This window comes from Trichosurus vulpecula, chromosome 4 (assembly GCF_011100635.1).
Source record: "Trichosurus vulpecula isolate mTriVul1 chromosome 4, mTriVul1.pri, whole genome shotgun sequence".
In the NCBI taxonomy this organism is placed as follows: domain Eukaryota; kingdom Metazoa; phylum Chordata; class Mammalia; order Diprotodontia; family Phalangeridae; genus Trichosurus; species Trichosurus vulpecula.
This window is the reverse complement of record NC_050576.1, coordinates 120,900,502-120,922,692: the sequence shown is the minus strand read 5'-3', so window position 1 is coordinate 120,922,692 and position 22,191 is coordinate 120,900,502. Positions and strand designations below refer to the sequence as shown.

The 22,191-nt window shown below is 36.9% G+C and overlaps 1 protein-coding gene across 1 annotated transcript; it reads left to right on the top strand.

Moving 5' to 3' along the window:
* Nucleotides 1-21,115: 21,115 nt before the first annotated feature.
* LOC118848022 (60S ribosomal protein L22-like 1) lies at nucleotides 21,116-21,595 on the top strand. The gene has a single exon (XM_036756743.1). It carries the CDS (start codon nucleotides 21,122-21,124, stop codon nucleotides 21,488-21,490), a length of 369 nt encoding a protein of 122 aa, XP_036612638.1. The 5' UTR covers nucleotides 21,116-21,121; the 3' UTR covers nucleotides 21,491-21,595.
* The last annotated feature ends 596 nt before the right edge of the window (nucleotides 21,596-22,191 follow it).

Sequence of the window (22,191 nt, the reverse complement as noted above, 5' to 3'; positions counted from 1 at the left end):
TGTATACCCCCCTACACTATGCTCCATAATTTTTTGCTGAAGGTCATTCGTTGCCAGTACCTTTGTCCATTTTATTTCACCACAAAGTCTCCTCGTATCTCAAGTAGATTCATCCACTGACTTCTTTTCATAGGATAAAATGTGAGATGAACTAATTTTACCACCACCTGAACCCTAGAATGGAAAGGTCACCGTTAAAAATACTCAGATCTTTATAAAGATTACTGACACCATGTAGGCTGATAGATGGTATTTATCCTGGAGAGTTCATTTGAGCAGATTTTCCATCCAAGGATAAATACACCCCAAATCACAATGGTAATCAGAGTCACCCGCCTCATTTCTGATGATTTTACAAATCAGTTGGGTTTCAAAGATGTGACAACATTACCCTGTTCCCACACTGAGTTGTTTTGGCTGCAGGGGCGGCTGCCTTTTTTTTTCCAGCTGCATTTGTGAGTGTTTTCATCCCTTGCTAAAATATGTTTTTTAAAAATGTGATTAACAGCCATTTTCAGAGACAGATACTAGCTCTCCTCAGCCAAAGAGGCACAGCATGCAAAAACAGGCAAACATGAAAATAATGAAAAAGGGTATGTTTATTCATTGGAAACCATGTTAATGACTGCATCTGCCCCTCTCATTTCAGACTGGCTGGAATCATCTCTGCTCTTCTGGTTTGCTAATGTCTCCACCTACAGTGAAATCCCATAGTGGTGTCCCATAAATCAAGGATATCCATAGCAGACCTGATTTTTCTTCTCTGCATATGTTAAGGATACTTTTTTTAACTTACTTGATGACTACACTCAATGGGATTATGTTCATGAGATATGTTGTGGTGGCGATCCCAACACTCTTGGTAACTTCCTGTTCTTCAGTATTAATGACAGACACCATTAACAATAAACAATGAGCTATTCTAATTTTAGTGGCTTTCATCATATCAAATATTCATAAAAGGTCAGGAGGTACATGTTTATTTTATAACTGAACCATTTTCATTTTGTATATTTTCTAGTTAAGCAGAATAGGCTGTTTCCTCCTACTGCTTAGAACTATATCCTGTTACTCTTTGAAACTTCAAATCACCTCAGAGGTGGGCTTTTAAGTAGGCTCATAACTTAAAATCTTTAAAATTTTTTTTAACCAACTGTTCTCCCCTAAGAAGTTCTACCTACTGTAAGCCATGATCATAGGATTTTAGGGCTTAGAGATTACCTAAAGCATTCCCATAACTGAAACATAGTTCCTATAAGAGTAATAATAGCTAATAGTGAGCATTATATAAGACTTTAACATATGTAACATGCTCTATTTGTATTATCTCATTTTATTTCATCCCTCTACATTTCTGTCCATTGAAATTATTTCTTTAGTGTTACCTCCTCTCCAAATCTTTCACTTTGTATCTGAAAGTGTTTTCTTCCTCCTCTAATTAAAGGAATTTGTCTGATGTTTTTCACATACTTCTGTCCTGTCTTACTTATTCACCTTACTAGAATTTAAGCTCCTGGGTATTCTCTTGTGTTATTATGTATGTTGGCATCCTCTTGGTCTAACCCATAGCCTTGCGCATAGTAGGCCCTATAAAAACTTATCTTTTCTATTTATATGCTTGAGTAGAAGTTCTTTGGGTCTTTTGTTGGATGAAATAAAAGCCTGTCCTAAATTTGATCAGTTTTTAGACCAGAGGCTCTTAATCTTTTTTGTTGTTCCCCTTCTCAGAATAATGTTTTTCAATACATAAAATATAACAGATCAATAGAAATGTAAATATATGTAAACATAAAATGCATATAAAATATAACATAAAATACAAGAAAAAAAAATAATAGGCTTACAAAGAAAAAAGTTATGTTTATTTTGAAATCAAAAGTTAAAAAAACAAAACCAAGCTCAGATCCCACACTAAGAACTGCAAGTTTGCCTTAGTGTTTGACTATTAATTGAGGGCCTGAGTTGAAGGATGAGAGCCAAATTCTGGTGTAGTTCTCAGGGGAAATCCTGAGTGAGTGTAAATGTACTCTAAGGAGTATGAGTACTGAGAGACCCCCCCAAATTCTGCCTTATCCTTAAAAGCTCAGAGCTTTGGTTTTAGGCCTTGCATTAAACATAGAATAGACAGAAGTTGTCAGCTGATTGGATGGGATGGAGAGGGTGTGACTAAGGAGAGAAAAAAGTCAGAGTTTTTAAGCCTGGGAGAGTGGGACATTGGGGTTGTCACCAACAGAGATGGAGAAAATAATGGTTTTAAATGAATAAGATTTTGTTGAATGAGGGCAAGGCAGCCAGAAGCAAAAGCACTAATAAAAGTGCTAAAGTGTGAATGAAGTTAATATTTTTTAGGAAACAAAGCATGTTATAGACAATATGGAGTTGGACACATTGTACCTGCTTCTAAATAAATGGTTAAAGTGGGAGATATTTTTACAGGAGATATCAGAAATTGACCAATATTTGCTGACAGAGGACTGCATATCATCCTAAATTTAAGCTTTGGCTTTTGTATTAAAAAAAAAAACCCTGGTCGTTTAATTCTGTTGTTGAAGATACAGAGTAATTGGTAGAGTTTCTATAAATCCTACTGAATATACCTTACAAGAATAGGGTGGTCCATTTAAATTTGTCCCCATAAAAAGTCACATTGAATTAAGTGGGGCCTGTTAATTGGACCCTAATGCATTACCTCGGGAGCTATGGACTTAAATATTTGATAATTGGAGAAGAACTATCATCCCTGAATAATAAAATGAGGTATAAACGTTTTTCTTTGTTTCAAGGAAGGTTCAGTGGGAGGAAGCACTGATATATCTGTGAAATAAAAAACAAAAGACATCAATAAAATATGCATATATTTTTTAAAAGAATAATAAACTAAGACCTGTTAAATTCTCAGAAGCTAAGATTGATGCACTGTGATAGATGACCCTGCTGAATCAAGTTTGTGTATGTCCCCTTATGGATTCCCTGGCCAATAGGTATTTTCTACCTTTTCCATCCTTCTTGTAAACAGAGGCTTTACAATTGAATTTGGTGACTGGACTATACTTTCACTGTGTTGTCACATAGTTGGATTGCTGTGATTGCCTATGATTTAGGGTCCCTAAAAAGGTTGTATGGTGCTATGATAATTAAAGAGTCAGCACTGCAAAGGGCACTGGGCTTAGGGTCTGAGAGACTTGGGTTTGAGCGCTGGTTCTGCTACTTACCGTTTATGTAATCCTGGGCAAAATACTTAAACTTTCTGAATCTCAATTTTCTCATTTGTAAAAGAGAGATAATAATACTTTCAGCAAAGTAGCTTAGTGGATAGAGAGCTAGATGTTGAAGTCTAGAGGACCTGGGTTCAAGTCCTACTTCTGACACAATGGCAGAGTGACCCTCGACAAGTCACTTAATCCCTCAATGCTGTAGTCCAGGCAATTCTTTAAGATCTGTGATGCCAATATCTGCACTGGTACAAGCAACTGCCTCATGTGGAGTTTCCTATATCAATTAAATTGCAGGCGCAGTCCCTATCTTAATATTGTACTACCTCCTTCACAAGTTTATTGTGAAGCAAGCACTTTACAAATCATAGAATGGAATATATATTTGAATTCTTTTTTGCAACAATCTCATATAAGCAATATTTCATTTACATACTGCATTTTAAGTTTTTAAAAATGCTTTTTTTCACAATAAACTTGTGAGATAGAGTATACATTACTATTGGTGCCATCATATAGGTGAAAAAGAGGAGGTTAAGTGACCTGTCTGAGACAGAATGGTTAGGGGATAGCTCCTTTATTTTACAGATGATTGAACTAAAACCCAGAGAGGTTAAATACTCCTAAAGGTAATAAATACCAGAACTGAGTTTCGAACCTTGATCCCCTGACTCCAAATTCACTGTCCTTGGCTTTCTGCCCTGCTGCTAATATTATTACTCTTCATTTGGAATGCATGGCACTGTTTGTGATTGGATATTATGGTATGAGTGTTATATCTTGTCATTTTATTTTCAAGATCCTAATGGGTCTTTTTTTGGAATATGTCAGAGATGCCCCTTCTTTGACTCCTATTGGGACATAATTCTACCTACATTTTTTTTTATGCTTTGATACACAAGACTGCTATTGATCACTTAATCCTGAAAGAAAACTTCTTTCGTAGGCATGTGAGATAATTCAGTATCAGGGGAAAAAATATGAGGGAAGAAAGGTGGGGATGATGTGAGGCTTCATTGATAAGTATGTTTTTAAATGAAATCTGTTATTAAAAACTTAACATGAAACATGAGACCATAATTAATCATAATTAATAACTATATTTAAATGAATTTATTTTAATGCATAAAGAATCATAATTTTTTTTTCACTTTTTCCCTCATCCTCGTCAGGTGTTGCTGTCCATTACTTTACATTCATTTATCTTTCTAGGAGAATAGTGTGTATTCAGTTCTTTGAAGTCTGCTTTTATTTGTTTTTCTTTATGTCATAAAGATCTTTCAAGATGTCTTTGTAATCTACATACTTGTTCAACTTAATTGTAATATGGTATTATGTTAGTGCACCACAATTTATTTCACCGTTCTCCTATTGTTGGACATTTAGTTTGCTTGGTTGGTAGGTTTTTAAGACTTAAATTCTTCACTCCTTAATCTTTAAACATGAAATGACTTCATTGGTTTTATCATTGAGTTTTAAAAGCTCTAAGATTTTTAGGTTCTGATGCTGAAGATATTACGGGCTGTTACTAGGATATTCTTTTTCAGTGCCCATGAACTATCTGGTATTAGTCCAGATGCCAGTCTTCCTAACTTTACTGTGAAAATATCATTGGCTTATCTTGTCTTTTCCCTTTTTTTCCTTCTTTGAAAGAAGAGGACAGAAGGAGTATTTGGAGGGTGTAATCCATTAAATGGCAGTTTGGGAAGATATCCCTAATGGATTGAATACTCTGTTCTTAAATTTTCTAGTTTGAAACCATAGTAAAACTTATCTCTCCTCCTCTGCCTCCTTCTACCTCCCTTCCCCCTCCCCCCCACCGCCCCAGCCCAACACGCCCTTTTCAACCATGGAATCTTGTCCATTTTTTCAATACTACTGCACTATAATTTGGTGTACATGTGTTAATTAAACATTCTTCCTTATCACTGTTTTGGTGAGTGTCCTATAAATTTAATCACTATGACACCTCTGTACACATTACAATCCTTTTAAAGATCTAGAGGAAAATCCTGGAGGATTATTCAAGCACTAAATCACACAGCATTACAGTAGTTATTAGAAGCATTAAAAGTGGTGATAAGGAGCTTTATCATGAATTTGGAGGAAAGCTTAGCTTTATCATTGATGACAATAAAATAAAACAGTAAAAAAACCTCCTTTATACCAATTTAGTTTATTATATGATAATAATCAGGTACATAGTACAGTGTATTTTATGTAGTGGGTTACGTAATATTTGTTGGGTTGAACTTATTGAATTGTTAAAATATGCTAAACACGATAGGGATTAGGGACTCTGTGATTTCAGTGATACAGGGAACTCCTTGTCCTACTGATTTGCCAATCCCAGCCCTGGGTCACCACCTCCATCCATCTGCCTTAACACTCCTATTTCTGAATCCTATCAGAGGAAGTTGGGAAGCCCTGCCAACTGGACCTACTGGAAATTTGTTATATGTCATTTTGAAATATGTCAACTCATTGCTACAACCTATCTTAATGTTCCCTATTTGACTATCACACTCCTTGCTGTAGTTGTTCCAAACCTTCTCCTCAGTCCTCAAGTCCCCATCTCTACTCCCAGCCCTTACCCATGAGATCTTCTCCTAAGCTTGCCTTCTTTACTCCCCATCTCGAAACGCCTCTAAATCTTCACTTAGCTCGCTCTTCATTTGCTTTCATATCAGAGGATGATGGAGCCCCCACCTGCTTTGAGGACAGAAGGAGGTGCCCTTAATCTCATTCCTAACTGCCTTTGAAAGCATTGATCATTCTCTCTATCTTCAGTTTCTCTCTTTCTCTGATGTCTACGAACATGCCCAGATCTTTCCCATCCTTAGAAAGTCTTCACTTGTTATTGTCATCCCCTCAAGCTACAATGTCATGTTATGTCTCCTCTTTTTCTCTGATAAAATCTTAGGAGGAGTGATCTATACTTGCTGCCTCCATTTCCTTACCACTCACTCATTTCTCAATTGCTTGTAATCTGCTTCTGACATCTACCACTCTATTGAAACTGCTTTTCCAAAGATTATCAATGATTTTTTTAACTGTTGTTCAAAAAGCCTGTTGTCTCTAAGGTAAAAATATAAACTCCCTGATCCTGCTCCAACCTGACTTTCCATTTTTATTTATATTATCCCCTTCGTATGCTCTATGTTCCAGCTGGTGTTACCTAAAATTGACATTCTATCTCACATCCCTGGGCCTTTGCACTGACCATGCCTTATGGTTACAAAGGAGTTCCTCCTTATCTATACCTCTATGAAAGCTTCTCCAAGTCCTCCAGTTATTGGTGTTCTCTTATTCCCCATGTTATCTAATGTTTACTGATCGTTGTTGATGTTTTATTTTTTCAGTAGAGTATAAGCCCCGTGGGGGTAGAGATTCATTTTTTTTCTTTGTACTTAGTACAGTGCCTTGCATAAATATTTATGGAATTGAATTATGTGTGCTGATAACTGTTCTAGACAGACATTACAGTAGTTATAAAAATATATATGCAACAGCGTCTTCGACTGTACAGTCATCAGTGAAGAGGCAACACATACACAAATAACTAATACCACATAGATTATTTAAATTCAAGAGAGAAATACAAAATGCTATTCAAGGTTGCAGGATGGAAAAAATCATTTCCAACTAGGGAAATCTCGAAAGGCTTAATGGAGAAGATGACATTTGAGCTCATTCTTTAAAAGACAACTGCTATTTTGACAGAAGGTAAAGGGGATACCATCCAGGTATAGGAACCAGTGTAAGTAGTCATCAATCAGTAAACATTTATTAAACACCTGGTATGTGCTGAGCACTTTGTTAGGCATTGGGGATACAGAGTCAAAAAAATTAAATGATCCCTGCTCTCAGGGCAGCAAAGAGGCAGGGAAAGGCAAATAGATTAATTTGCCTGGAGCCTAGGGTACATGAAATGATGGTATGATACAAATTTTGAAATGTATTAAGTTTATTGCTGAATTGTAAATAAGTTTTCTCCTTGGACTAGTCTGGATTAAAACGTTTATTAATAACGATCACTGTAGTTTAGAATGTGTTAATGAAGACTGACTGCAACTGATGACTATAAATCTTCTCAAAATGAGGAATAGTGGCCATTGTGTAGAGAGGGAGAAGTATGTGCATTCTGAACAGTTTTATAGGCTTTTTCAAGTAGAATTTACTGGGGGAGAAAGGTTTCACACTCTTTACATAAAAATGACTTTGTTTTTGATTCATATGTGAACACCTCTTTGTAAATGGTCAGAAGGCTCTAGCCCACATTTGTGGAAACATTTAGACCCACTCAAAAACAAATGACCTTGCTCAAGATCATAAAGATAGTAACAGAGCTAAAATCAAAACTATGTCCTCTGCCTCCAGAATCAAAGTCTTTACTAGGACATACAATGTCTGTAGTCCCGGTGATTTGGGAAAGTTGGATGGGCAGCCTATAAATCTAGTCCATCAGATTGTATCTTAGCTACTGTAGATGGAAAGGAGCAGGATAGATAACCCTCCGCTTTGCAGGTTCAGAAATTTTATTTCATCAATTTACTCATTGATTTCTCGAATTAACATTCAGTTCTACAAAGCACTTATTAAGTACCTATTATTTGCCACACAGTGATTGGCTAGGGATACAAAGAAAAAATTGAAAACATACTTTGCCCTCGGGTTTAGAGTCCTGAGAAACAACTTCAGTCAGATAAGTAAATATCAAATAATTAACCAAACTCATGTGAGACTAATTTATAAGCCAGAATGCTGATTTATTAACTTTTAATAGGTAATCAACCTACTCTTTGTCTAGGAGACCCCTTCTTTGTGGGTGGGTCCCTTCAGAAAATCAGAGTATTACTCAAAAGGTAAATGCGCTTGATAAATTTAGAACCAGAGCTCTCTTGCCTTGGACAAATCGCTCTTTGAGCCTCAGTTTCCATTAGTGGGATTTCATTAGGCAACTAGTCCTGGCCTCCTTGATAAGATTTGGCAAATATTCCAGTGTTATCAAAAGCCTATTAACTATTTTAAGGTACCAACTGGTTAATCCTATCCCTTTTTGTTGATAAGCTTCAGTTTCAAAGGTTACCATTTTTGTGACTTTGTCTCCAAATCCTGAGGACATGCTGTCTTTGAGGTTGCGGCCCTTTGTGTGTCAACTATAGTACAGACCGTTTAAAAAGTGTATTCTATATTCAGTTGTCCTCTGGGCAATGAAAGATGCACAACTCAAGTTTGATGTGGAGGTAGAAAGATTGATTGGAAAATTTTCCTCAGTAAAGAAAGGTAGGAATATGCTGAGGCTTCTTTTTACAACTGAGGCAGCTTTACTGTCAACCACTGAGTATCTTTTCCTTGGCTCATTGTCCAAAATGGAGCTTGTTCTCTAGGAAGGAACTCTAAAGATGGCAGTGAATTCTTTATTCATAGAGCTGATTTCCTGTCATATTTAAAATCAACAATGCCTTCCCTTATAGAGTATTTCACTTAAGGAAGTCTTAAAAAAATTTTAAGAAAAGAAAGAAAAACACTTTCACCAAGGTACATTACAAGGGACAGGTTGGTATTATTTAAGGGAAGAAATTAATTGAGTCACTTCTATAGACATTAGGCAAATTGTTTCACTCAGAGTTAAGAGGCAACTTGGGAGTGTTTAAGTATAGGGTGCCTGCATTGTACTTTATGATAGTCTTAGCTTATGGCCTTATATCATTTTATTTCTCTATTAAATCAAGATATGCCTCACAGAGGTAAGGATAGTGCTTGGGGCTGTTACTGTTACTGTTCTCTGCTTAGAGAACCTAACTCTAAACTGTGACTAAATAATAAAGTAGATCTGTGTCTAAAATAAATACAGTGTTTTATTTAGTACTTTGTGGGATGGAGATCAGATTGTTACGAAATTGGGGAGAGGAGTCTTATGGAATTCCATGGAATCAGAACAAATGGAACATATCAGTCTTTCTCCTTCTCTCAACTAATTTGGGTTGAAGAGGATGTGCTTGCTTGCAGTGATCCTAGCTGGTCCCCCCGGAAACTCCCAATTCCCCTTAATATAAGTGCCTTCCCCCTTTCTATTGTCTTCAATTTATCCTCTGCATATCTTGATTATACATGATTTGCATAGTTCTCCTTCATTGCATTGTGAACTCCTTGAGGGCAAGGACTGTCTTTAGCCTTTATTGGTATCTTCAATGCTTAGCACAGTGCTTTGCACATCGTAGATGTTTAATAAGTGCTTATGGACCTATTGATTGGTCCCTAGCATCTTTCTGAAATAGCCCTTAGGGGTGCAAGGAAAATGAGGGAGTTGGATTCAATGCCTTCCAAGTTCTCTACCAGCTCTAAATGTAGAATTTCAAGATCCTTTGACCTTTGACTAAATTAAGCAGACATTTTAAAGCACCCACTCCATGGAAGGAACTGTGCTAGGGTAGGGAAATAGAAAGATAAAAATAAATTCAAAGAAACAAGCACTCATTAAGTTCCTATAGTGTACCAGGTTTGGGGGATATAAAACCAAAATGAAAAACTGAGCCTGATATCAAATAACTTACATTGCAAAGAGGTGGGAACAATATATAAATAGAGAAGTATATGTGTGGTAAGGGAGAGATTTTCTATCTGGAATACTTCTTTTAGGAGCTGGCTCTTAAGTAACACAATCCTGTAATTTTGGGGAACTTTTTAATCTCTTTGGTGATATAATTGGTGATTGTCTTTCTATCTTCAGCGCCTAGCACAGTGTTGAGGTGCTTCATAAATGCTTTTGGATGGATGGATGGATGGATGGATGGATGGATGGATGGATGGATGAATATATGGTACAAGGTAGAATGTATAATTCAGAAGTGGGGAACCTGTGGCCTTGAGGTCACAGGCAGCCCTCTAGGTCCTCAAATACAGCCCTTTGACATTTGGATTCAGTCAAAGGGCCACACTTGAGGATCTAGAGGGCCACATGTGACCTCAAGGCCATAGGTTTCCCGTCCCTGGTATAATTCAACGCTCTGTCCTGGGCTTTCTTCTCTTCTCCCTCTATATTGTTTTGCTTGGTGATCTCATTAACCCCCATGGATTTAATTATCTCTATGTTGGTGATTCTCAGACCTATTTATCTAGCCCTAACCTCTCTCCTGATGTCCAATTTCACATCTTTGTCTATTAAACATCTTACACTGGATATTTCACAGATATCTTAAACTCATCATGTCCAAAAATGGACTCATTATCGATACCCCAAAACCCTCTCCTCTTTTGAACTTCCCTATAACTGTTGAAGATACCAGCATCCCTCCAGCTCCCCGGGCTTGCAAATTATGTGTCATTCTAGACCCCTTACTCTCTCTTACCCCTTTATCCAATCTGTTGCCAAGTCCAGTGGTTTCCACCTCTGTAACATCTCTTATGTACCTTCCTTTCTCTCCTTTGATACCACAACCACACTGACATAGATTTTTTTTACCTCATGTCTGCACTATTGCAACAGCCTGATGGTTTCTTTCCCTGCCTCAGATCTCTCCCTATTCTGGTCTGCCTTCTACTACCCAGCTGATCTTAAAGCACAATTCTGACACACACATACACACTGCTTCAATAAACCCCAGTGGCTCCTGTTACCTTCAGGATCAAATAGAAACTCCCCATTTGGCTTTTAAAGTCCATCATTACCTGGTTTCTTCTTATCTTTATTATTTTCTCATGCCTTATCTCCCTGCTTCCCCTCAACCCCTTCCCAGGGACACTGCCCTCCTTGCTGCTCCTCCCACAAAACGCTTTATCTCCCAGCTCTGGGCATTTTTGCTGGCTGTCCTCCATGCCAGGAACTCTGTCCATCTTCCTCTTTGCCTCCCAGCTTCCCTGGCTTCCTTAGAGTTCCACCTGAAGTGCCGACTTCTATTTGCCTTGGTTTCCTCAACTACAAAATGAGAATAATAATAACAATAAGACCCATGTCCCAGGGTTATCATGAGGATCAAATGAGATATTTGTCAAATTCTTAGCACAGTACCTGGCATACAGTAGGCGATATATAAATGCTAGCCAACGTGGTTATTATCATCTTCTGCAAGAAGCCTTTCCTGGTTCTCCTTAATCTTAGTGCTTCCCCTGTGAGACTATCCCCAGTTTAGCTGAGATAGATAGATAGATAGATAGAGAGAGAGAGAGAGAGAGAGAGAGAGAGAGAGAGAGAGAGAGAGAGACAGAGAGAGACAGAGACAGAGATGGAGGGATAGATAGAGATGCATATTACATGTAGATCGTCTACATTTGTAGATTTAGATCATCTATAAATGTAGATGATCCACATTTAGATATGCATCTCTATCTATTTTGTTTGTATGTGGTTGTTTGTATCTTGTCTCCCTCATTAGACTGTAGGCTTTTTTTGAGAGCAGGGTTTGTCTTTTGCCTTTCCTTGTCATCCCCATCACTTAGGACAGTGCTTTGCATATAGTGGATCCTTCATAAATGCATGTTGATTCAACTTGATCAAAGCAAAGGGAGGGTCCAGACAAGAAACGTTATAATAAATATGAGGAAAGGTAGAACACTCAGCTAAGGGCATTAATGAAAAGCTTCATGGCTGGACCTTGAAGGAAGTGAAGGAAGAAGAAACGAAGGAAGGTGGGAATATGGGAGAAACACATTGTGGGTGTGGGTGCCCCCGTAGAAGTGCACTGATTGGGGTGGAGGGAAGGGTCTGGGAGGAGTAGGAAGGGAAGAAATTTACATGATTGTTTTGTATATTTGAAAGGAATGGCAAGCTGTACATAGCAGATTTGCAGTTTCATGTGCAATCATCCTTTTTATTGTATTATGTTATGAAAATGCTTGTTTTATTCCATAAATTAAAAAAGAAAATATAAAAAAAGAAAAAATAGCAATAGCTCACATTTGGACTTAAGGTAATCAAAGCACCCTATTATTTTCCCAAATCTATTCCAGATAGGGAAACTGAGACTTAGATTAAATTACATATATATATATTATATATAATGTATACATTTATTACATATTATGTTATTTTTATACTATAGTATACACACATACGTGTGTGTGTATGTGTGTCTCCAAGGTTACAAAACAGTGGTAGCAAGAATTGAACTTAGATCTCTTGACTTCAAATCCAGCATTCTTTCCACCATGCCATCCAGCCTCTGCATTTTCAGTTCGTTTTGTCTTTTCCTTTGTCCAAACTTCTTCCTGTAGCTTGATAAAGTGAAGAACCACAAACACAGGAAATTCTAATGTGTACATAGAATTCTACAGATGAAACAGCTATTTTACGTTTGGAATATGTGACACCCCCCCCCCCCGCATTTTATTAAACAGAGACAATTGCTTCAAAACTGGGTCTTTGTTTCTTGAGAGGTTATCTGCTTCCACTTGAAATCATCATCCTTTGTGTTGTTAAAATTAATTCTACAGCAGCAACTGTGTTGTCACTAGGGTAGAGAAGTAGCTGCAGTAGCAGTAGGTCCAATCTTCAGGAAGCAATGATCCTGTTTCATGCCAATATCTCCTTTAGCGATTGAAAAAAAAAAAAAGAAAGGAAAAGAGGACTTTGAAAAAGAGCGAACTGTTGGTGCCTAAATCAGAAGAATTCTTGAAAGAATTTTAGCCACATAACTTATTAACCTTTCCAGGCCTATAAAAGGAAAATCTTTCTAGTCTGAGTTTTCTGGATATCCAGCTGAGATACTGTATTCCCACCCCCAACCCCAAATTTCCCATTCTATGGTGCTGGTTATATTACTTTATTTTAATTCTTTTTATCTTGTTCTTGTGTCCAGTCTGGAAGTTTTCAGTCCACTCATTCCTTCTGAAGAGACATCCCACAGATATGTTAGTATAGCACCCATCCTTGAGCTACAATAGAAAGAATCTGCTTTTTCTGTTTAAGTTATGTGAATGATTAAAGTCTGTGGCACACACATATGTAATGGCTAAATGTAACAAAATATTGTTACATTTTTTCCTATCCTATATTAATATAACAAAGTAACATGGGAAGTCCAAAGTAGTCAGAATCTAAAATCCTCTAAATTTAGAAATTTAAAATATGAAATATGCATGTAAAAATATACCACATATGAGAAGGAATCTAAATAGTTTCTCCTTCTGTGGTAGATACAGAAAATAGAACATGGGTACGATCTGTACATATATGCAGGTCCACCTACATATAGCACATGTGTGTGGCTCCAATCAATTAATAATATCTTGCTGGTGGCAAGTACTACATGGATTACCTTTAAGGAGCTCTTGAGAAGCCAAGTATTTTGGTGTTTTTGAGAGGGGCTCATTATACTGAGGGAATCAATTTAGAATGACTTTAATGGGGTTGAGAGTCAAACTGCAGTATAGCCCTATGACAAAGAGAATTTAAAGTACCCTGTATTTATTATGCCTTTCTCTCTTTAATTATGTCTGTCTTTAATATTCTGCTGTTAGCTCCTTTAATGTTTTCCTTCTCCTCAGTTTTGGCATTTTTATGATTTGCAGTTCCATTCTAAATGGGTACATGTCATAATGTCATCTAATTCTATTGAGAAAAATGCTCCTGTTTCCTGGTGGCTTTTGGCCAAGTCCTACAATACTACCTCTGATTCTGATATTTTTCTCACAGATTCTGAAGGATGCTCTACATGAAAAAAATGCTTTTTCTTATTTTTTAACAAGATCTTTTAAAAGAACTATTTTTCCCCCACAGAAAATTAGCATCTGAATCATTAGGAATTGCTTAATGGCAGTGGTGGGTTCTCTCACTAACTAAAACATGAGGTCATAATATTCACTGGGGATGATAATTGAGATCTGAAGATATGTGATACCATGCACTCGAATCATAGTTCGGTGGTTTTCAAACTTGAGATTTTGGAGATTTTCTGTATTTTTCATTCTCCAAGCCTTTTGTGTGAAATTAGGATAAGTCCTGAGGTGCAGTAGACTTGGATTCAACAGACCGACTATGAGCGTATCTCTTTCTAAACAAGGCTTGGGGAAGTAGGATGTTGGAGGAGAAGAGAAAGTCTCTATTCCTTTGGCAGCTCTAATTTTGCTTTCCCACTTCTGAATTGATGCAGATCACTTCTTCCTTTTCCCTTTCCCTCATTCTCTCATTCAATAAATATTTGTTGAGTCTGTACTATCTATAAGGCAGCAAGGCTCTTCCTTCTTCTCCTGTTTATAGGACTATAGGAATTAGGACATGGAAGACCTTGAGAATCTTCCCCACCCTTTGGAATAGCTGGATAGTACAGTAGGAAAAAATGTTGGGCCTAAAATCATGGGACCTCAGTTCAAATCTTTCCTTTGATACTTATTAATGCTCTATCACTATGGACGTATTACCCTCCCAGAGCAGCCATTTTCCAATCTCTAAAATGGAAATAGTTTATTTTTTCCAGTCTTTTTTTTTTCATTTAAAAGTATTTTATTTTTTCCAATTACATATAAAGATAGTTTTCAACATTCATTTTTATAAAATTTTGAGTTCCAAAATTTTTTCCCTCCCCTCCCCACTCCCTAAGACAGCAAGCAATCTGATATAGGTTATCCATGTACTATCATGTTAAACATATTTCCACACTAGTCATATTGTGAAAGAAGAATTAAAACTAAAGGGAAAAACCGTAAGAAAGAAAAAAAACAAGAAATGACAAAAAAGTAAAAATAGTATGCTTCAATCTGCATTCAGACTCCATAGTTCTTTCTCTGGATTTTCTATCATGAGTCTTTTGGAACTGTCTTTGATCCTTGTACTACTGAGAAGAGCTAAATCTATCATAGTTGATCATCACACAGTGTTGCTGTTACTGTGTACAATGTTCTCCTGGTTCTGCTTGCTTCATTCAGCATCAGTTCATGTAAGTCTTTCCAGATCTTTCTGAAATCTGCTTACTCATTTTTTTATAGCGCAATTGCATTACATTACATTCATATACCACAACTTGTTCAGCCCTTACCCAATTAATGGGCATCCCATCAATTTCCAATCATTTACCACCACAAAAAGAGCTGCTATAAATATTTTTGTACATGTGGGTCCTTTTTCCCTTTTTATGTTCTCTTTGGGATACAGACTAGTAGTGGTATTGCTGGATCAAAGGGTATGCACAGTTTTACAGCTCTTGGGCATAGTTCCAAATTGCACTCCAGAATGGCTGGATCAGTTTACAACTTTACCAATAGTGCATTAATGTTCCAATTTTCCCACATCTTCTCCAACATTTATCATTTTCCTTTTCTGTCATATTAGCCAATCTGATAGGTGTTAAGTGGTACCTCAGAGTTGTTTTGATTTTTATTTCCCTGATCAGTAGTGATGTAAAACATTTTCTCACATGACTATGAATAGCTTTAATTTCTTCTTCTGAAAACTGCCTGTTCATATCCTTTGACCATTTATCAATTGGGGAATGACTTATATCCTTATAAATTGGACTCAGTTCACTATATATTTGAGAAATGAGGCCTTTATCAGCAACACTGACTGTAAAAATTGTTTCCCAGCTTTCTGTTTTCCTTCTAATCTTGGTTGCTTTGGTTTTGCTTGTGCAAACCCTTTTTAATTTAAAGTAATCAGAACTATCCATTTTGCATTTCATAATGTTCTCTATCTCTTGTTTGTTCATAAATTCTTCCATTCTCCATAAATGTCTCCTAATTTGATCATTATGGTATCACCCTTTATGTCTCAGTCATGTACCCATTTTGACCTTATCTTGGTATGGTGAGATGGTGGTCTATGCCTAGTTTCTGCCATACTATTTTCCAGTTTTCCCAGCAGTTTTTTGTTAAGTAGTGAGTTCTTATTCCAGAAGCTTGAGTCTTTGGGTTTACTATATATACTATACTATACTATAGATTACTATAATCATTTACTATGTCTTGTGTACCTAAGCTATTTCACGAATCCACTACGCTATTTCTTAGCCAGTACCAAGTAGTTTTGTTGATTGCTTCTTTATAATACAATTTAAGATCTGGTACAGCCAGGCCACCTTCCCTTGCATTTTTTCATTAATTCACTTGATGTACTTGAGACATCAAGAATCAGCCAAACAAAATAAAAAGAATGAAAAAATAGAAGAAAATGCAAAATACCTCACTGGAAAAACAACTGACCTGGAAAACAGATCCAGGAGAAATGATTTATAAATTATTGAACTACCTGAATGCCATGATCAAAAAAAGAGCCTGGAGAGCATCTTTCAATAAATTATCAAGGAAAATTGCCCTGATATCCTCAAAAAGAGGGTAAAATAGATTGAAAGAATATACCCATCACCTCCTGAAAGAGATCCCAAAATGAAAACTCCAAGGAATACTGTAGCCAAATTCCAGAATTATCAGGTCAAGGAGAAAATACCTCAAGCAGCCAGAAAGAAACAATTCAAATATCAAGGAGCCACAGTCAGGATTACACAGGACTTATCAGCTTCAATATTAAGGTTTGGAGGGTTTGGAATATGATATTCCAGAAGGCAAAGAAGCTTGGATTACAGCCAAGAATCAACTACCTAGCAAAACCAAACATAATCTTTTAGGGGAAAAGATGGATATTCAATGAAATAGGGGACTTTCAAACTTTCCTGATGAAAAGACCAATGCTGAACATAAAATTTGACCTTCAAATACAAGACTTGAGAGAAGAATAAAAAGATAAACAGTTTAGGGGGGAAAAACATGTTATTGAATAAGGTTAAACTGTTTACATCTCTACACAGGAAGATGATACTTGTAACTCTTGAGAGCTTCATCTCTATTAGGGCAGTTAGAAGGAATATACATAGACAGAGGGTGTGGGTATAAGTTTAAGGAATTAGTTTCTTCAGTTAGCTTTTGTACCTACTTTTCCATTTGGCCAATAAAATGGGAATAATTTAGACCATCACTGACTATACCATTTGGTCGTTGTGATGAAATTACATTATAAAATTTAGTATTATATCATCAGTATGAGTTGTTATTCCTCTTTCCCTTCCTTTTTCTTTTCCCTCTGTCCCTTGTTTCTTCTTTTTCTCTTTCTCTGCCTCTTTGCCTCTTCTCTTTTCTACTTCTATCATATCTTCATCTACTCCTCTTTTATCTTCTTTCTTTTCTCTTCCCTCTACCCCCTTCCAAAGAAATAAGCAGGTAAGCAGAACCATTCCAAGTCTCTCATGCCCTCTCTACCCCCTACCCCAAACTCCAGCCCCATCCTAGAGATTGTTTATGAAACCATGGGACTGAAATCCTGGAGCATAAGCATAATATGATAACCAATGATCAATTTGTTTCCTGGCCTTCAGGCAGAATTATTCTTTGTTCATTTCAGGGAGAGCAGGTTCTAGCTTAGCTTTGAGTGTTGAAGTTTAGTTTGTATTATTTAACTTCCTACTAAGTCCATTCCTAGGTTAACATATTGTCATTGGGTAGATATCCTGTCCTCCTTTTCATCACTCCCCTGACTTACATACTAAGGCAGCTTGGACAAAGACATGATATACAAGGGTGGAGGTGAGATCAGGAGACAGGACTGATTTAATGTAAGGTTGGGGTTGGAGGAATACAAACATAGAAATGAGGAAATATAGAGAGTGTCTATTAAAATATCTACTCTCTTTCCTCCACTTCTCCTCTCCACTATCTCTTGGGCCTGCTACAAAAAGACTTGTGGGGCTATCACTTCCAAAAAGTCATTTTCATCCTCTGTAATATTTAAGTGAATTTTATTATTTCACAAAACTTCCAGATTGATAGGTCTGAAGAGTGAGGACATCTTCAGCATCTTCCTGGTGGATTTTTTGCAATGGCTGTCTTCTGAGTTTTCCTTCCCTGTGATCTTGTGAGGCTGGGCCAGGGTAGGAGATAGATCATACCGAAGTTGTCTATACATGCCCAAACTAATTTCAAGGTCTCAATTTAATTGATTCCTCTATAAATAAACAGTAACCTGATTCTAACTTGTTAGTGATGGGTCATCTCATATAAAACAACTATACTATTTGTATAGGTTAGAAGTATGCCTTTTTTGTACTCTTGTCTCTGAAATAACCTCTATTCTTGCCATTTGTGATTATGGTCACATTTTGTTAGATATCTATAAACTAGGAATTGGACAGAGGCCACTAACTCACCATCCACAAAGTAAGCCAAACACTTGTCAGTAGGTAATGATTTTTTTTAAAATCACATACAGCCTAGACCAAATTTGAACCAATGACCTAAAAGTGGCTAACTCATATCCCATTACCAAGTCCCCTGAGAACGCTAATCCACTTTAGGAGGTACATTTTAAATGGCCTACTATGGTAAATGTAGTTAAGAAATTTAGATAAATGCTTTCATTTTAATAACTCTCACAAATCCCCTCCCCCTTCCCTGCTGCAGATTTTCCAAGTGTATTTGAAAGAAGTAAATTGAGAACCAAAGAGGTGATTTATTTTATTAGAATAATTAAGATACCGACCCATCTTCTTCCTGCATGCCCCACAGAATCATTGTATAACATGAGAAAAAAAGGCAGATCTATCTGGTGATAACAGAGTCTGAAGAATAGAAAGTACAGTTTTATCAAAAGAGAGGAAGCTGAAAGTGCTGCAAGTTATAACTCAGGCAAAACCTCATCATTATGGACTAGAAGCCAGGGTGAGATCACTGTGGAACAGGAGCCAGAATGAACGCAATCTCTACCCAATATTTTTTGAGGCTCAAAATGTAGCCAGGAGTGAGTCATTCAGTGAGGTACCACAGAGGTTGAGGGTCTTGGATGCAAATGGGCAAGACTGCAGTAGATGAAAATCCATCATTGTACCCTTGGATCAGCCATTCTCACAGGGTGAGTTCATAGTTTTCAACTTCTCTGATAATTGTTAGTTTCTTAGACCATGTCCACACTGCAGAATTTCTCTAGGTAATTCAGTTATGTCTTATTAATCCCACAAAGAGCTTCATTATTACAGAGCACTGTGTGAGTCCCAAAGTTTAAATAAGTGGGTATTCATACTTAAGTGCTTGCAAATAAATGAGTCTGAATGTATTGTCTGGAATGAGTAGTGTTCCTTAACTCTCCTCACTGACCACCCAGAGAAGTCATTCATTTCTTCAGAACATGCGATGTGAGGAAAGCACCATTTGGAGTTGTAAAGGGTTTTTCCCAGACACCATTCATTCACTTAGCAAGGACTTATTATTGAGCAGCCTGATATGTGCTAGGTCACATATCAGAGGATTGTCATAAAATGTAGGATGGTGACCAGTTTTTAATACCTTACTGACTCCACAACATGCTTTGAAGGCTTCTTGTGTGCAGAGACATCTCTTATGGTAGCAGTGTCAAACTCAAGTAGAAAAGGGGACCATTAATCCATATGTAAAGATCCCTGCTGGCCACATATTGACTTAGCTTTAAAATGCAATGTTACTTATGTTTGATTGTATTTTTATTTATTTTATTAACTATTTCCCAGTTACATTTCAATCTGACTTGGTGCTCCTGGCAGTATGGCCCGGGTATGTTTGACACCTCTGTCTTAAGGCAGAAGAAGTAATAGACACAGGTACTGGCCATACAGAACTGGAGATGTTAGAGAAATAGACTTGGAAAAAGACATAAGAACACATATAGTAGATTCATATCATATACATAATACTTGAATATTTGTTGAACAAATTTTATAACTAAATATAGATGTACAGACTATGATTTAAGGCTAGAGGAGGCCAACCCCTCCTTTTGTATATGAGGAAACTGAGGCAAGAAAGCTTAAGTGATTTGCCCAAAGTTACACAGATAGTAAATTTTTCCAGTAAGATATAAACTAACTTTGGGTCCTATGTATCACATTATTTCTCTTATATATGGGATATATTTATGAATGCTGAGAGGTTGCTGGATTAATCAGAGACTATGTATAGGTACTGGCAAGCTTGAAACTTTATAGAAGACAGAACAAAAGAAAGTTAGCTCTGCTTGGTTAGATGCAACATAAAGAAAAACTTTGCTTATATGTAACTGAATTTCAGAATACATAATTAAAAGAAGCCATGGGATTTCCTTCTCCCAAAGGCATTAAGAATACGATAGACATCTATGTGTATGTAATGGTTTTAGTTAAGCCTAGAGGTGAGGAGGTAAACTGAATAATCTAGGAAAATCCTTTTCAACTCTGTGATTCATGAAACAGTTAAGTTAATTTGTGAGGATTTTACATAACTAAAATTTATGTAAAATGCATTGTTATTTCAATTACTATATAACTTTTGGAATTAGCCAATGATTTTTAAAGGAAAAAGCAACAAAGCTAATGATCTTACTCAGTATAATGAAATTGATTTGTAAATTAGGCATTAATGTCATTATATTTATACTTCAGGAATTATACATATAACTTTTGAGTGGAATTTAAAGGCTGACAAGGACCTGTAGAGTCCAGAGAGGGAAATACTTCTCTGTTAGCTTTGATCTTTGTTCAGTTTTATGAAATATGAAGAAGGTTCTGTATGCAGTCCTATTTGTGAATCAGACTTTTGGAATCCGGCATCATAAGCAGTTCAGTAAGGCTGAGGGGAAGATGCTTATACTGATAGTTTGGAAGCCCAGACATGGACTGTGACCTGCTGTGTGTGGCCCAAGTGAGATGATTCATCCATATAGCCAATTCAGATTGTTTAGACCTACCTGATTAATTTGTTCAGAAAGACCCAAGCTAAATGCCAGTGGAATAGTGCTGAAATTCACTGGGTAAGGCCTGTGCTTGATTTGTTGGCTAAGATAGTAGGTGCAGTGTTTAAGGAAGAAAGAAGGTGAAAGGTCATTTCTGACTGTCTCTCAATAGTGGAACAAAGCACAGCTAGAGAAAATGAATTTGTATCTTAAAGTGCACATGAGCCCTCTTTCCGTGACGTGTGAATCCAACATGGCGCCGCCAAAAGATAAGAAGGCTAAGAGATCAACTTGGAAGTTTAACTTTGACCTTACTCATCCAGTTGAAGATGGAATCTTTGATTCTGGAAATTTTGAGCAATTCTTGAAGGAGAAAGTTAAAGTCAATAGGAAAACTGGGAACCTAGGGAATGTTGTTCATATTGAACGCTTCAAGAATAAGATCACCGTTGTGTCTGAGAAGCAGTTCTCTAAACGATACTTAAAATATCTTACCAAGAAGTATCTTAAGAAGAACAATCTTCGTGATTGGCTTCGTGTGGTTGCATCTGACAAGGAGACTTACGAACTTCGTTATTTCCAGATTAGTCGAGATGAGGAAGGTTCTGAATCTGAAGATTAAATGGGAAGCTGAGCCCCTTCTTAGGGGCTTTGAATTTTAAAAGTATCCAAAAGAATAAAACATTATATACTTTAATTTATTGGCAAATAAAACTTACAACATTAAAAAAAAGTGCACATGAAAGTGTGCAAGTAAGGGCAAAGGCAAATTCATTGCAAATCTAGCAAATTCCTCCAGGTCCTGGTCTTCAGCAGTCCAGTTAACTACATTGTTCACATAGATCATGGGATTCCCACTTTTTCTGTTCACTTCTCAAAACAAAGAAACAAAAAAACACCATCAGCAGCTCTATTTCTTTGGATAATTTGTCATAAGAAGCAGTTTGGTATCACAAAGAATGGTGATTTGAAGTCAAGAGATCTAAACAAACCTTGCCCCCAAAACACTTACTAGTTATATTCCTGGCCACCTCCCTTCCCTTACTCCTCCAGCCAGCCCCTTCTCTGTAATATTACCTTCTATTTGTGTTGTCAAGTCAACAAGCATTTATTAAGCATTCATCATGTCCCAGGCAATGCACTAAGCACTAGGAATACAAATGCAAGCATAAATATAGTCCTTGTCCCCAAGGAGTTTACATTCTAATGGGAGAAGATAGCACATGAAAGGGAGCTGAAAATGAGGAAGTAGGAAAAGGTACCCTTATGAGGGCATGGTGGAGAAAGTCAGGAGGGTCAAGACTGGACCCTAGAGAAGAATGA